This window comes from Salvelinus alpinus, chromosome 1, assembly GCF_045679555.1.
Source record: "Salvelinus alpinus chromosome 1, SLU_Salpinus.1, whole genome shotgun sequence".
NCBI lineage: Eukaryota > Metazoa > Chordata > Actinopteri > Salmoniformes > Salmonidae > Salvelinus > Salvelinus alpinus.
This window is the reverse complement of record NC_092086.1, coordinates 267744-281859: the sequence shown is the minus strand read 5'-3', so window position 1 is coordinate 281859 and position 14116 is coordinate 267744. Positions and strand designations below refer to the sequence as shown.

At 39.1% G+C, this 14116-nt stretch overlaps 1 protein-coding gene across 2 annotated transcripts in view; it reads right to left on the bottom strand.

Annotated features, from left to right (window-relative positions):
• The window catches only part of LOC139568456 (carbohydrate sulfotransferase 12-like), a 57746-nt gene that overhangs the window by 2631 nt on the left and 40999 nt on the right, over positions 1–14116 (bottom strand). For both annotated transcript variants that reach the window (XM_071390296.1, XM_071390287.1), the window contains 3 exons: positions 13637–13792; positions 5268–5447; positions 1393–1701 (listed from right to left, as the gene is read on the bottom strand). In XM_071390296.1, the coding sequence (XP_071246397.1) occupies positions 1393–1701; positions 5268–5447; positions 13637–13792 (645 nt within the window). The remainder of the gene's footprint in view (positions 1–1392; positions 1702–5267; positions 5448–13636; positions 13793–14116) is intronic.

Genomic DNA, 14116 nt, shown 5'->3' with positions numbered 1-14116 from the left:
TGTCTCCCCTATTGGACCTAGATAGTGTGTATTGATATGTAGGCTGTGTCTCCCCTATTGGACCTAGATAGTGTGTATTGATATGTAGGCTGTGTCTCTCCCCTATTGGACCTAGATAGTGTGTATTGATATGTAGGCTGTGTCTCCCCTATTGGACCTAGATAGTGTGTATTGATATGTAGGCTGTGTGTCTCCCCTATTGGACCTAGATAGTGTGTATTGATATGTAGGCTGTGTCTCTCCCCTATTGGACCTAGATAGTGTGTATTGATATGTAGGCTGTGTGTCTCCCCTATTGGACCTAGATAGTGTGTATTGATATGTAGGCTGTGTGTCTCCCCTATTGGACCTAGATAGTGTGTATTGATAGGCTGTGTGTCTCCCCTATTGGACCTAGATAGTGTGTATTGATATGTAGGCTGTGTCTCTCCCCTATTGGACCTAGATAGTGTGTATTGATATGTAGGCTGTGTGTCTCCCCTATTGGACCTAGATAGTGTGTATTGATATGTAGGCTGTGTGTCTCCCCTATTGGACCTAGATAGTGTGTATTGATAGGCTGTGGGGCCATTTTTAAATGTATGTAGTTCTGTCCTTGGACTGTTGTTGTCTATCAACGTTCTGTATTATGTTTCATGTTCTGGACCCCAGGAAGAGTAGCTGCTGCTTTTGCAAACATCATTTGCCTCATCAATCTACACACAATACCCCATAATGACAAAGAGAATACAGGTTTTTACCTGTATTAATATTTACCCTCAGTAGACAGGGGTAGTTTTCATAGAAATACAAGTACATGTTGTTGACAGGTCCACAGTTGATATCTTTTGAACATCTGTCTGTAACATATGATTTGCCCAAGACACAGTTTTGGAAATCCCTACAACTGCAGAGCTGTCTGACTACCAACCCAATTGAAAGGTTGCTGCTTAAACAAAACAAAAGAAAAGGCTTGACTTCCCTAATATTCTTGTCTACTAGATGAAAGACTGACCCTTTGGTAAAAGTGAAGAAACAATGGGAAGAAGATTTACACAGCGACATATCCTCTGATGAATGGAAAATGTCTGAACATGTTCAATACAACCTAGAAAGAAACGGGTAACACATTTATACAAGCTTTCTGAATGGCTGGTTGGAGATGAGCCACAGGATCAATCAGTCCCATCTTATGGACCCTCTATTGCAGACTGGTAGAATAGTATAATCCATGTTATTTGTAAAGTAGTGGGGACTGATGTTTGCTGGTCTAATACATGCAGAATATTGGGCTCTACATTAGTTAGATTACAGAGTTCACTATTCTTTCACAAGAAGGTGGATCTTGTCGGCCTTCTGCCAAAAGACTTCTTCTCAGACATTGGATAATAATCTAGTATTTTCATATATTACCTGTATTTGACAGGGGTGGCATAGCCGGTAGACCTGTCTCCAGTGCTCGTTGAAGGGGGCGTCGCTCTCTGTCTGGGGGTCCAGTAGGTATTGGACGAACTCTGAGAAGGAGGGCCGGATTCCGGCAGGAAACGCGTCGCCCGCCGCCGCGGGAGGTTCAGAGTGGTTACCGTAGCGACGGAGCATGAGCAGAGCGAATCGGCGGTAGAACTCGTCGTTGGGCTGCTCAAACTTGTTCCGATACGCCGAGATGAGGCGGACGAACGGATCTCTGACAAACAGGAACTTGGTGTACTTCTGCAGCTTCACCTTGACAACAAACACACCGTGCATTCAGGAAATCACAGTTACGTTACAGCCTTATTTTAACATGGATAAAATATATTTCCCCCTCAATCTACACACAATACCCCATAATGAAAGGTACAAGTTGACACAGGTTTTTAGAAATGTTTTAAAATGTATTACAAATAAAAAACGGTATCACCTTATTTACATTCGTATTCAGACCCTTTGCTATGAGACTCAACATTGAGTTCAGGTGCTTCCTGTTTCCATTGATCATCCTTGAGATGTTTCTACAAGTTGATTGGAGTCCACCTGTGGTAAATTCAATTGATTGGACATGATTTGGAAAGGTACACACCTGTCTATATAAGGTCCCACAGTGTATGTCAGAGAAAAAATCCAAGCCATGAGGTTGAAGGAATTGTCCGTAGAGCTCTGAGACAGGATAGTCCTGAGGTACAGATCTGGGGAAGGGTACCAAAACATTTCTGCAGCATTAAAGGTTCCCAAGAACACAGTGGCCTCCATCATTCTTAAATGGAAGAAGTTTGGAAACACCAAGACTCTTCCTATAGCTGGCCACCCAGCCAAACTGAGCAATCAGGGGAGAAGGGCTTTGGTCAGGGAGGTGACCAAGAACCTGATGGTCACACTGACAGAGCTTCTCTGTGGAGATGGTAGAACCTTCCAGAAGGACAACCATCTCTGCAGTACTCCACCAATCAGGCCTTTATGGTAGAGTGGTCAGACGGAAGCCACTTCTCAGTAAAAGGCACATGACAGCCCTCTTGGAGTTTGCCAAAAGGCTCCTAAAGGACTCTCAGACAATGAGAAACAAGATTCTCTGGTCTGATGAAACCAAGATTGAACTCTTTTGGCTGAATGCCAAGCGTCACGTCTGGAGGAAACCTGGCACCATCCCTACGGTGAAGCATGGTGGTGGCAGCATCATGCTGTGGGGATGTTTTTCAGCGGCAGGGACTGGGAGACTAGACAGTATCGAGGGAAAGATGAACGGAGCAAAGTACAGAGAGATCCTTGATGAAAACCTGATCCAGAACCTCAGACCGGGGCGAAGGTTCACCTTCCAACAGGACAACGACCCTAAGCATACAGCCAAGACAACGCAGGAGTGGCTTCGGGACAAGTCTCTGAATGGCCTTGAGTGGCCCAGCCAGAGCCTGGACTTGAACCCGATCAAACACCACTGGAGAGACCTGAAAATAGCTGTGCAGCGACGCTCCCCATCCAACCTGACAGAGCTTGAGAGGATCTCCAGAGAAGAATGCGAGAAACTCCCCAAATACAGGGGTGCCAAGCTTGTAGCATCATACCCAAGAAGACTCGAGGCTGTAATCCCTGCCAAAGGTGCTTCAACAAAGTACTGAGTAAAGGGTCTGAATACTTATTTAAATGTGACATTGAAGTTTTTTATTTTTAATATATTTGCACAAATTTCTAAAAACTGTTTTTGCTTTGTCATTATGGGGTATTGTGATGTCATTATGGGGTATTGTGATGTCATTATGGGGTATTGTGATGTCATTATGGGGTATTGTGTGTAGATTGATGAAGGGAAAAAAACTATTTAATCAATTTTAGAATAAGGTTGTAACATAACAAAATGTGGAAAAAGGGGTCTGAACACTTTCCGAATGCCCTGAATACATCACTTTCACCTTTATATAATAAATTAACCAAATGTATCAACCACCATCAGGGTTAGTGTCAGCTGTTAACTGACCACCATCAGGGTTAGTGTCAGCTGTTAACTGACCACCATCAGGGTTAGTGTCAGCTGTTAACTGACCACCATCAGGGTTAGTGTCAGCTGTTAACTGAACACCATCAGGGTTAGTGTCAGCTGTTAACTGAACACCATCAGGGTTAGTGTCAGCTGTTAACTGACCACCATCAGGGTTAGTGCCAGCTGTTAACTGACCACCATCAGGGTTAGTGTCAGCTGTTAACTGACCACCATCAGGGTTAGTGTCAGCTGTTAACTGAACACCATCAGGGTTAGTGTCAGCTGTTAACTGAACACCATCAGGGTTAGTGTCAGCTGTTAACTGAACACCATCAGGGTTAGTGTCAGCTGTTAACTGACCACCATCAGGGTTAGTGCCAGCTGTTAACTGAACACCATCAGGGTTAGTGTCAGCTGTTAACTGACCACCATCAGGGTTAGTGTCAGCTGTTAACTGACCACCATCAGGGTTAGTGTCAGCTGTTAACTGAACACCATCAGGGTTAGTGTCAGCTGTTAACTGACCACCATCAGGGTTAGTGTCAGCTGTTAACTGACCACCATCAGGGTTAGTGTCAGCTGTTAACTGACCACCATCAGGGTTAGTGTCAGCTGTTAACTGAACACCATCAGGGTTAGTGTCAGCTGTTAACTGAACACCATCAGGGTTAGTGTCAGCTGTTAACTGACCACCATCAGGGTTAGTGTCAGCTGTTAACTGACCACCATCAGGGTTAGTGTCAGCTGTTAACTGACCACCATCAGGGTTAGTGTCAGCTGTTAACTGAACACCATCAGGGTTAGTGTCAGCTGTTAACTGACCACCATCAGGGTTAGTGTCAGCTGTTAACTGACCACCATCAGGGTTAGTGTCAGCTGTTAACTGAACACCATCAGGGTTAGTGTCAGCTGTTAACTGACCACCATCAGGGTTAGTGTCAGCTGTTAACTGACCACCATCAGGGTTAGTGTCAGCTGTTAACTGACCACCATCAGGGTTAGTGTCAGCTGTTAACTGAACACCATCAGGGTTAGTGTCAGCTGTTAACTGAACACCATCAGGGTTAGTGTCAGCTGTTAACTGACCACCATCAGGGTTAGTGTCAGCTGTTAACTGACCACCATCAGGGTTAGTGTCAGCTGTTAACTGACCACCATCAGGGTTAGTGTCAGCTGTTAACTGACCACCATCAGGGTTAGTGCCAGCTGTTAACTGACCACCATCAGGATTAGTGCCAGCTGTTAACTGACCACCATCAGGGTTAGTGTCAGCTGTTAACTGACCACCATCAGGGTTAGTGTCAGCTGTTAACTGACCACCATCAGGGTTAGTGTCAGCTGTTAACTGACCACCATCAGGGTTAGTGTCAGCTGTTAACTGACCACCATCAGGGTTACTGTCAGCTGTTAACTGACCACCATCAGGGTTAGTGTCAGCTGTTAACTGAACACCATCAGGGTTAGTGTCAGCTGTTAACTGACCACCATCAGGGTTAATGTCAGCTGTTAACTGACCACCATCAGGGTTAGTGTCAGCTGTTAACTGACCACCATCAGGGTTAGTGTCAGCTGTTAACTGAACACCATCAGGGTTAGTGTCAGCTGTTAACTGACCACCATCAGGGTTAGTGTCAGCTGTTAACTGACCACCATCAGGGTTAGTGTCAGCTGTTAACTGACCACCATCAGGGTTAGTATCAGCTGTGAACTGAACACCATCAGGGTTAGTGTCAGCTGTTAACTGACCACCATCAGGGTTCGTGTCAGAGGTAAGAGATTAGATGTGAACTGACCACCATCAGGGTTTGTGTCAGAGGTAAGAGATTAGACGTGAACTGACCTTCATCAGGTGTCGGGAGAACTTCCCGTAGCGTTTCCAGAACTTGTTGAAGGTGAAGTGGAGGCTGCTGTTGTGGACCATCTCCTGAGGAACTGCCAGAGGATCCCTGTACGGAACTCCCTCCTGGAGCAGACTCTCACTGAGCACGATCATGATCCTCTTCCAGTTACTACACGCCACCTACAGTCAATATATATATATATATATACATACAATATATACAGGTTATATTAGCAGACTCTCACTGAGTACGATCATGATCCTCTTCCAGTTACTACACGCCACCTACAGTCAATATATATATATATATATACATACAATATATACAGGTTATATTAGCAGACTCTCACTGAGTACGATCATGATCCTCTTCCAGGTACTACACGCCACCTACAGTCAATATATATATATATATACATACACTATATACAGGTTATATTAGCAGACTCTCACTGAGTACGATCCTCTTCCAGTTACTACACGCCACCTACAGTCAATATATATATATATATATACATACACTATATACAGGTTATATTAGCAGACTCTCACTGAGTACGATCCTCTTCCAGTTACTACACGCCACCTACAGTCAATATATATATATATATACATACAATATATACAGGTTATATTAGCAGACTCTCACTGAGCACGATCCTCTTCCAGTTACTACACACCACCTACAGTCAATATATATATATATATATACATACAATATATACAGGTTATATTAGCAGACTCTCACTGAGCACGATCATGATCCTCTTCCAGTTACTACACGCCACCTACAGTCAATATATATATATATATATACAATATATACAGGTTATATTAGCAGACTCTCACTGAGCATGATCCTCTTCCAGTTACTACACGCCACCTACAGTCAATATATATATATATATATACAATATATACAGGTTATATTAGCAGACTCTCACTGAGCACGATCCTCTTCCAGTTACTACACGCCACCTACAGTCAATATATATATATATATACATACAATATATACAGGTTATATTAGCAGACTCTCACTGAGCACGATCCTCTTCCAGTTACTACACGCCACCTACAGTCAATATATATATATATATACATACAATATATACAGGTTATATTAGCAGACTCTCACTGAGTACGATCATGATCCTCTTCCAGTTACTACACGCCACCTACAGTCAATATATATATATATATACATACAATATATACAGGTTATATTAGCAGACTCTCACTGAGTACGATCCTCTTCCAGTTACTACACGCCACCTACAGTCAATATATATATATATATACATACAATATATACAGGTTATATTAGCAGACTCTCACTGAGTACGATCCTCTTCCAGTTACTACACGCCACCTACAGTCAATATATATATATATATATATACAATATATACAGGTTATATTAGCAGACTCTCACTGAGTACGATCATGATCCTCTTCCAGTTACTACACGCCACCTACAGTCAATATATATATATATATATATACAATATATACAGGTTATATTAGCAGACTCTCACTGAGCACGATCATGATCCTCTTCCAGTTACTACACGCCACCTACAGTCAATATATATATATATATACATACAATATATACAGGTTATATTAGCAGACTCTCACTGAGTACGATCCTCTTCCAGTTACTACACGCCACCTACAGTCAATATATATATATATATACATACAATATATACAGGTTATATTAGCAGACTCTCACTGAGTACGATCATGATCCTCTTCCAGGTACTACACGCCACCTACAGTCAATATATATATATATATATATACATACAATATATACAGGTTATATTAGCAGACTCTCACTGAGTACGATCATGATCCTCTTCCAGTTACTACACGCCACCTACAGTCAATATATATATATATATACATACACTATATACAGGTTATATTAGCAGACTCTCACTGAGTACGATCATGATCCTCTTCCAGGTACTACACGCCACCTACAGTCAATATATATATATATATACATACAATATATACAGGTTATATTAGCAGACTCTCACTGAGTACGATCCTCTTCCAGTTACTACACGCCACCTACAGTCAATATATATATATATATACAATATATACAGGTTATATTAGCAGACTCTCACTGAGTACGATCATGATCCTCTTCCAGGTACTACACGCCACCTACAGTCAATATATATATATATATACATACAATATATACAGGTTATATTAGCAGACTCTCACTGAGTACGATCCTCTTCCAGTTACTACACGCCACCTACAGTCAATATATATATATATATATACACATACAATATATACAGGTTATATTAGCAGACTCTCACTGAGCACGATCCTCTTCCAGTTACTACACGCCACCTACAGTCAATATATATATATATACACATACAATATATACAGGTTATATTAGCAGACTCTCACTGAGTACGATCATGATCCTCTTCCAGTTACTACACGCCACCTACAGTCAATATATATATATATATACATACAATATATACAGGTTATATTAGCAGACTCTCACTGAGCACGATCCTCTTCCAGTTACTACACGCCACCTACAGTCAATATATATATATATATACATACAATATATACAGGTTATATTAGCAGACTCTCACTGAGCACGATCCTCTTCCAGTTACTACACGCCACCTACAGTCAATATATATATATATATATATACAATATATACAGGTTATATTAGCAGACTCTCACTGAGTACGATCATGATCCTCTTCCAGTTACTACACGCCACCTACAGTCAATATATATATATATATACATACAATATATACAGGTTATATTAGCAGACTCTCACTGAGCACGATCCTCTTCCAGTTACTACACGCCACCTACAGTCAATATATATATATATATACATACAATATATACAGGTTATATTAGCAGACTCTCACTGAGCACGATCCTCTTCCAGTTACTACACGCCACCTACAGTCAATATATATATATATATACATACAATATATACAGGTTATATTAGCAGACTCTCACTGAGCACGATCCTCTTCCAGTTACTACACGCCACCTACAGTCAATATATATATATATATACATACAATATATACAGGTTATATTAGCAGACTCTCACTGAGTACGATCATGATCCTCTTCCAGTTACTACACGCCACCTACAGTCAATATATATATATATATACATACAATATATACAGGTTATATTAGCAGACTCTCACTGAGCACGATCCTCTTCCAGTTACTACACGCCACCTACAGTCAATATATATATATATATACATACAATATATACAGGTTATATTAGCAGACTCTCACTGAGTACGATCATGATCCTCTTCCAGTTACTACACGCCACCTACAGTCAATATATATATATATATACATACAATATATACAGGTTATATTAGCAGACTCTCACTGAGCACGATCCTCTTCCAGTTACTACACGCCACCTACAGTCAATATATATATATATATATACATACAATATATACAGGTTATATTAGCAGACTCTCACTGAGTACGATCATGATCCTCTTCCAGTTACTACACGCCACCTACAGTCAATATATATATATATACATACAATATATACAGGTTATATTAGCAGACTCTCACTGAGTACGATCATGATCCTCTTCCAGGTACTACACGCCACCTACAGTCAATATATATATATATATATATATATATACAATATATACAGGTTATATTAGCAGACTCTCACTGAGCACGATCATGATCCTCTTCCAGGTACTACACGCCACCTACAGTCAATATATATATATATATATATACAATATATACAGGTTATATTAGCAGACTCTCACTGAGCATGATCCTCTTCCAGTTACTACACGCCACCTTCAGTCAATATATATATATATATATACATACAATATATACAGGTTATATTAGCAGACTCTCACTGAGTACGATCATGATCCTCTTCCAGTTACTACACGCCACCTACAGTCAATATATATATATATATACATACAATATATACAGGTTATATTAGCAGACTCTCACTGAGTACGATCATGATCCTCTTCCAGTTACTACACGCCACCTACAGTCAATATATATATATATATACATACAATATATACAGGTTATATTAGCAGACTCTCACTGAGCACGATCATGATCCTCTTCCAGTTACTACACGCCACCTACAGTCAATATATATATATATATACATACAATATATACAGGTTATATTAGCAGACTCTCACTGAGTACGATCCTCTTCCAGTTACTACACGCCACCTACAGTCAATATATATATATATATACATACAATATATACAGGTTATATTAGCAGACTCTCACTGAGTACGATCCTCTTCCAGTTACTACACGCCACCTACAGTCAATATATATATATATATATATATACAATATATACAGGTTATATTAGCAGACTCTCACTGAGTACGATCATGATCCTCTTCCAGTTACTACACGCCACCTACAGTCAATATATATATATATATATATACAATATATACAGGTTATATTAGCAGACTCTCACTGAGCACGATCATGATCCTCTTCCAGTTACTACACGCTACCTACAGTCAATATATATATATATATATACATACAATATATACAGGTTATATTAGCAGACTCTCACTGAGTACGATCCTCTTCCAGGTACTACACGCCACCTACAGTCAATATATATATATATATACATACAATATATACAGGTTATATTAGCAGACTCTCACTGAGTACGATCCTCTTCCAGTTACTACACGCCACCTACAGTCAATATATATATATATATACATACAATATATACAGGTTATATTAGCAGACTCTCACTGAGTACGATCATGATCCTCTTCCAGGTACTACACGCCACCTACAGTCAATATATATATATATATATATACATACAATATATGCAGGTTATATTAGCAGACTCTCACTGAGTACGATCATGATCCTCTTCCAGTTACTACACGCCACCTACAGTCAATATATATATATATATACATACACTATATACAGGTTATATTAGCAGACTCTCACTGAGTACGATCATGATCCTCTTCCAGGTACTACACGCCACCTACAGTCAATATATATATATATATACATACAATATATACAGGTTATATTAGCAGACTCTCACTGAGTACGATCCTCTTCCAGTTACTACACGCCACCTACAGTCAATATATATATATATATACAATATATACAGGTTATATTAGCAGACTCTCACTGAGTACGATCATGATCCTCTTCCAGGTACTACACGCCACCTACAGTCAATATATATATATATATACATACAATATATACAGGTTATATTAGCAGACTCTCACTGAGTACGATCCTCTTCCAGTTACTACACGCCACCTACAGTCAATATATATATATATATATACACATACAATATATACAGGTTATATTAGCAGACTCTCACTGAGCACGATCATGATCCTCTTCCAGTTACTACACGCCACCTTCAGTCAATATATATATATATACATACAATATATACAGGTTATATTAGCAGACTCTCACTGAGCACGATAATGAACCTCTTCCAGGTACTACACGCCACCTTCAGTCAATATATATATATATATACATACAATATATACAGGTTATATTAGCAGACTCTCACTGAGTACGATCATGATCCTCTTCCAGTTACTACACGCCACCTACAGTCAATATATATATATATATACATACAATATATACAGGTTATATTAGCAGACTCTCACTGAGTACGATCCTCTTCCAGTTACTACACGCCACCTACAGTCAATATATATATATATATACACATACAATATATACAGGTTATATTAGCAGACTCTCACTGAGTACGATCATGATCCTCTTCCAGTTACTACACGCCACCAACAGTCAATATATATATATATATACATACAATATATACAGGTTATATTAGCAGACTCTCACTGAGCACGATCCTCTTCCAGTTACTACACGCCACCTACAGTCAATATATATATATATATATATACAATATATACAGGTTATATTAGCAGACTCTCACTGAGCACGATCCTCTTCCAGTTACTACACGCCACCTACAGTCAATATATATATATATATATACATACAATATATACAGGTTATATTAGCAGACTCTCACTGAGTACGATCATGATCCTCTTCCAGTTACTACACGCCACCTACAGTCAATATATATATATATATACATACAATATATACAGGTTATATTAGCAGACTCTCACTGAGTACGATCCTCTTCCAGTTACTACACGCCACCTACAGTCAATATATATATATATATACACATACAATATATACAGGTTATATTAGCAGACTCTCACTGAGTACGATCATGATCCTCTTCCAGTTACTACACGCCACCTACAGTCAATATATATATATATATATACATACAATATATACAGGTTATATTAGCAGACTCTCACTGAGCACGATCCTCTTCCAGTTACTACACGCCACCTACAGTCAATATATATATATATATACATACAATATATACAGGTTATATTAGCAGACTCTCACTGAGCACGATCCTCTTCCAGTTACTACACGCCACCTACAGTCAATATATATATATATATACATACAATATATACAGGTTATATTAGCAGACTCTCACTGAGCACGATCCTCTTCCAGTTACTACACGCCACCTACAGTCAATATATATATATATATACATACAATATATACAGGTTATATTAGCAGACTCTCACTGAGCACGATCATAATCCTCTTCCAGTTACTACACGCCACCTACAGTCAATATATATATATACATACAATATATACAGGTTATATTAGCAGACTCTCACTGAGCACGATCATAATCCTCTTCCAGTTACTACACGCCACCTACAGTCAATATATATATATATATATATATATATACACATACAATATATACAGGTTATATTAGCAGACTCTCACTGAGTACGATCCTCTTCCAGTTACTACACGCCACCTACAGTCAATATATATATATATATACATACAATATATACAGGTTATATTAGCAGACTCTCACTGAGCACGATCCTCTTCCAGTTACTACACGCCACCTACAGTCAATATATATATATATATACATACAATATATACAGGTTATATTAGCAGACTCTCACTGAGCACGATCATGATCCTCTTCCAGGTACTACACGCCACCTACAGTCAATATATATATATATACATACAATATATACAGGTTATATTAGCAGACTCTCACTGAGTACGATCCTCTTCCAGTTACTACACGCCACCTACAGTCAATATATATATATATATACATACAATATATACAGGTTATATTAGCAGACTCTCACTGAGTACGATCATGATCCTCTTCCAGTTACTACACGCCACCTACAGTCAATATATATATATATATACATACAATATATACAGGTTATATTAGCAGACTCTCACTGAGTACGATCCTCTTCCAGTTACTACACGCCACCTACAGTCAATATATATATATATATACATACAATATATACAGGTTATATTAGCAGACTCTCACTGAGTACGATCATGATCCTCTTCCAGTTACTACACGCCACCTACAGTCAATATATATATATATATATATATATATATATATATATATACAGGTTATATTAGCAGACTCTCACTGAGTACGATCATGATCCTCTTCCAGTTACTACACGCCACCTACAGTCAATATATATATATATATACATACAATATATACAGGTTATATTAGCAGACTCTCACTGAGCACGATCATGATCCTCTTCCAGTTACTACACGCCACCTACAGTCAATATATATATATATATACATACAATATATACAGGTTATATTAGCAGACTCTCACTGAGCACGATCATGATCCTCTTCCAGTTACTACACGCCACCTACAGTCAATATATATATATATACATACAATATATACAGGTTATATTAGCAGACTCTCACTGAGCACGATCATGATCCTCTTCCAGGTACTACACGCCACCTACAGTCAATATATATATATATATATATATATATATATATATATATATATACAATATATACAGGTTATATTAGCAGACTCTCACTGAGCACGATCATGATCCTCTTCCAGTTACTACACGCCACCTACAGTCAATATATATATATATATACATACAATATATACAGGTTATATTAGCAGACTCTCACTGAGTACGATCATGATCCTCTTCCAGTTACTACACGCCACCTACAGTCATTGTAAATAAGTCAGTTAAGAATTTGTTCTGAACTGACTTGCCTGGTTAAAGAAAGGTTAAATAAAAAAATATGAGCCCGTGGTCGTTTGTGTGTACCTTGGGGACGTAGCAGTATATGATACCGTGGCGGTCGTCGACGATCAGGTGATCCAGCTCCCTGTTGGGGATGTCGTCAAACGAACGGTTCTTCCCCGGAAAAGCCAGGTCATCACCATGGTGACAGAGATCATGGAGACGCTGCCGCCGTCTCTCCTGAAGAGAGAGAGATAGTGGGGAGAGAGCGGAGGGGGGAGAGAGCGGAGGGGGGAGAGAGATAGTGGGGAGAGAGCGGAGGGGGGAGAGAGCGGAGGGGGGAGAGAGCGGAGAGGGGAGAGAGCGAGAGGCATGAAAACAAGAGTGAGAGGTGAGAGAGAAACAAATTTGACCCCAATAACTACTGTGGGATATTTGTCAACAGCAACCTTGGGAAAATCCTCTGCATTGAGCAAATGTCAAATTGGCTTTTTACCAAATTACCGTACGACAGACCACGTATTCACCCTGCACACCCTAATTAACAAACAAACTAATTAAAAC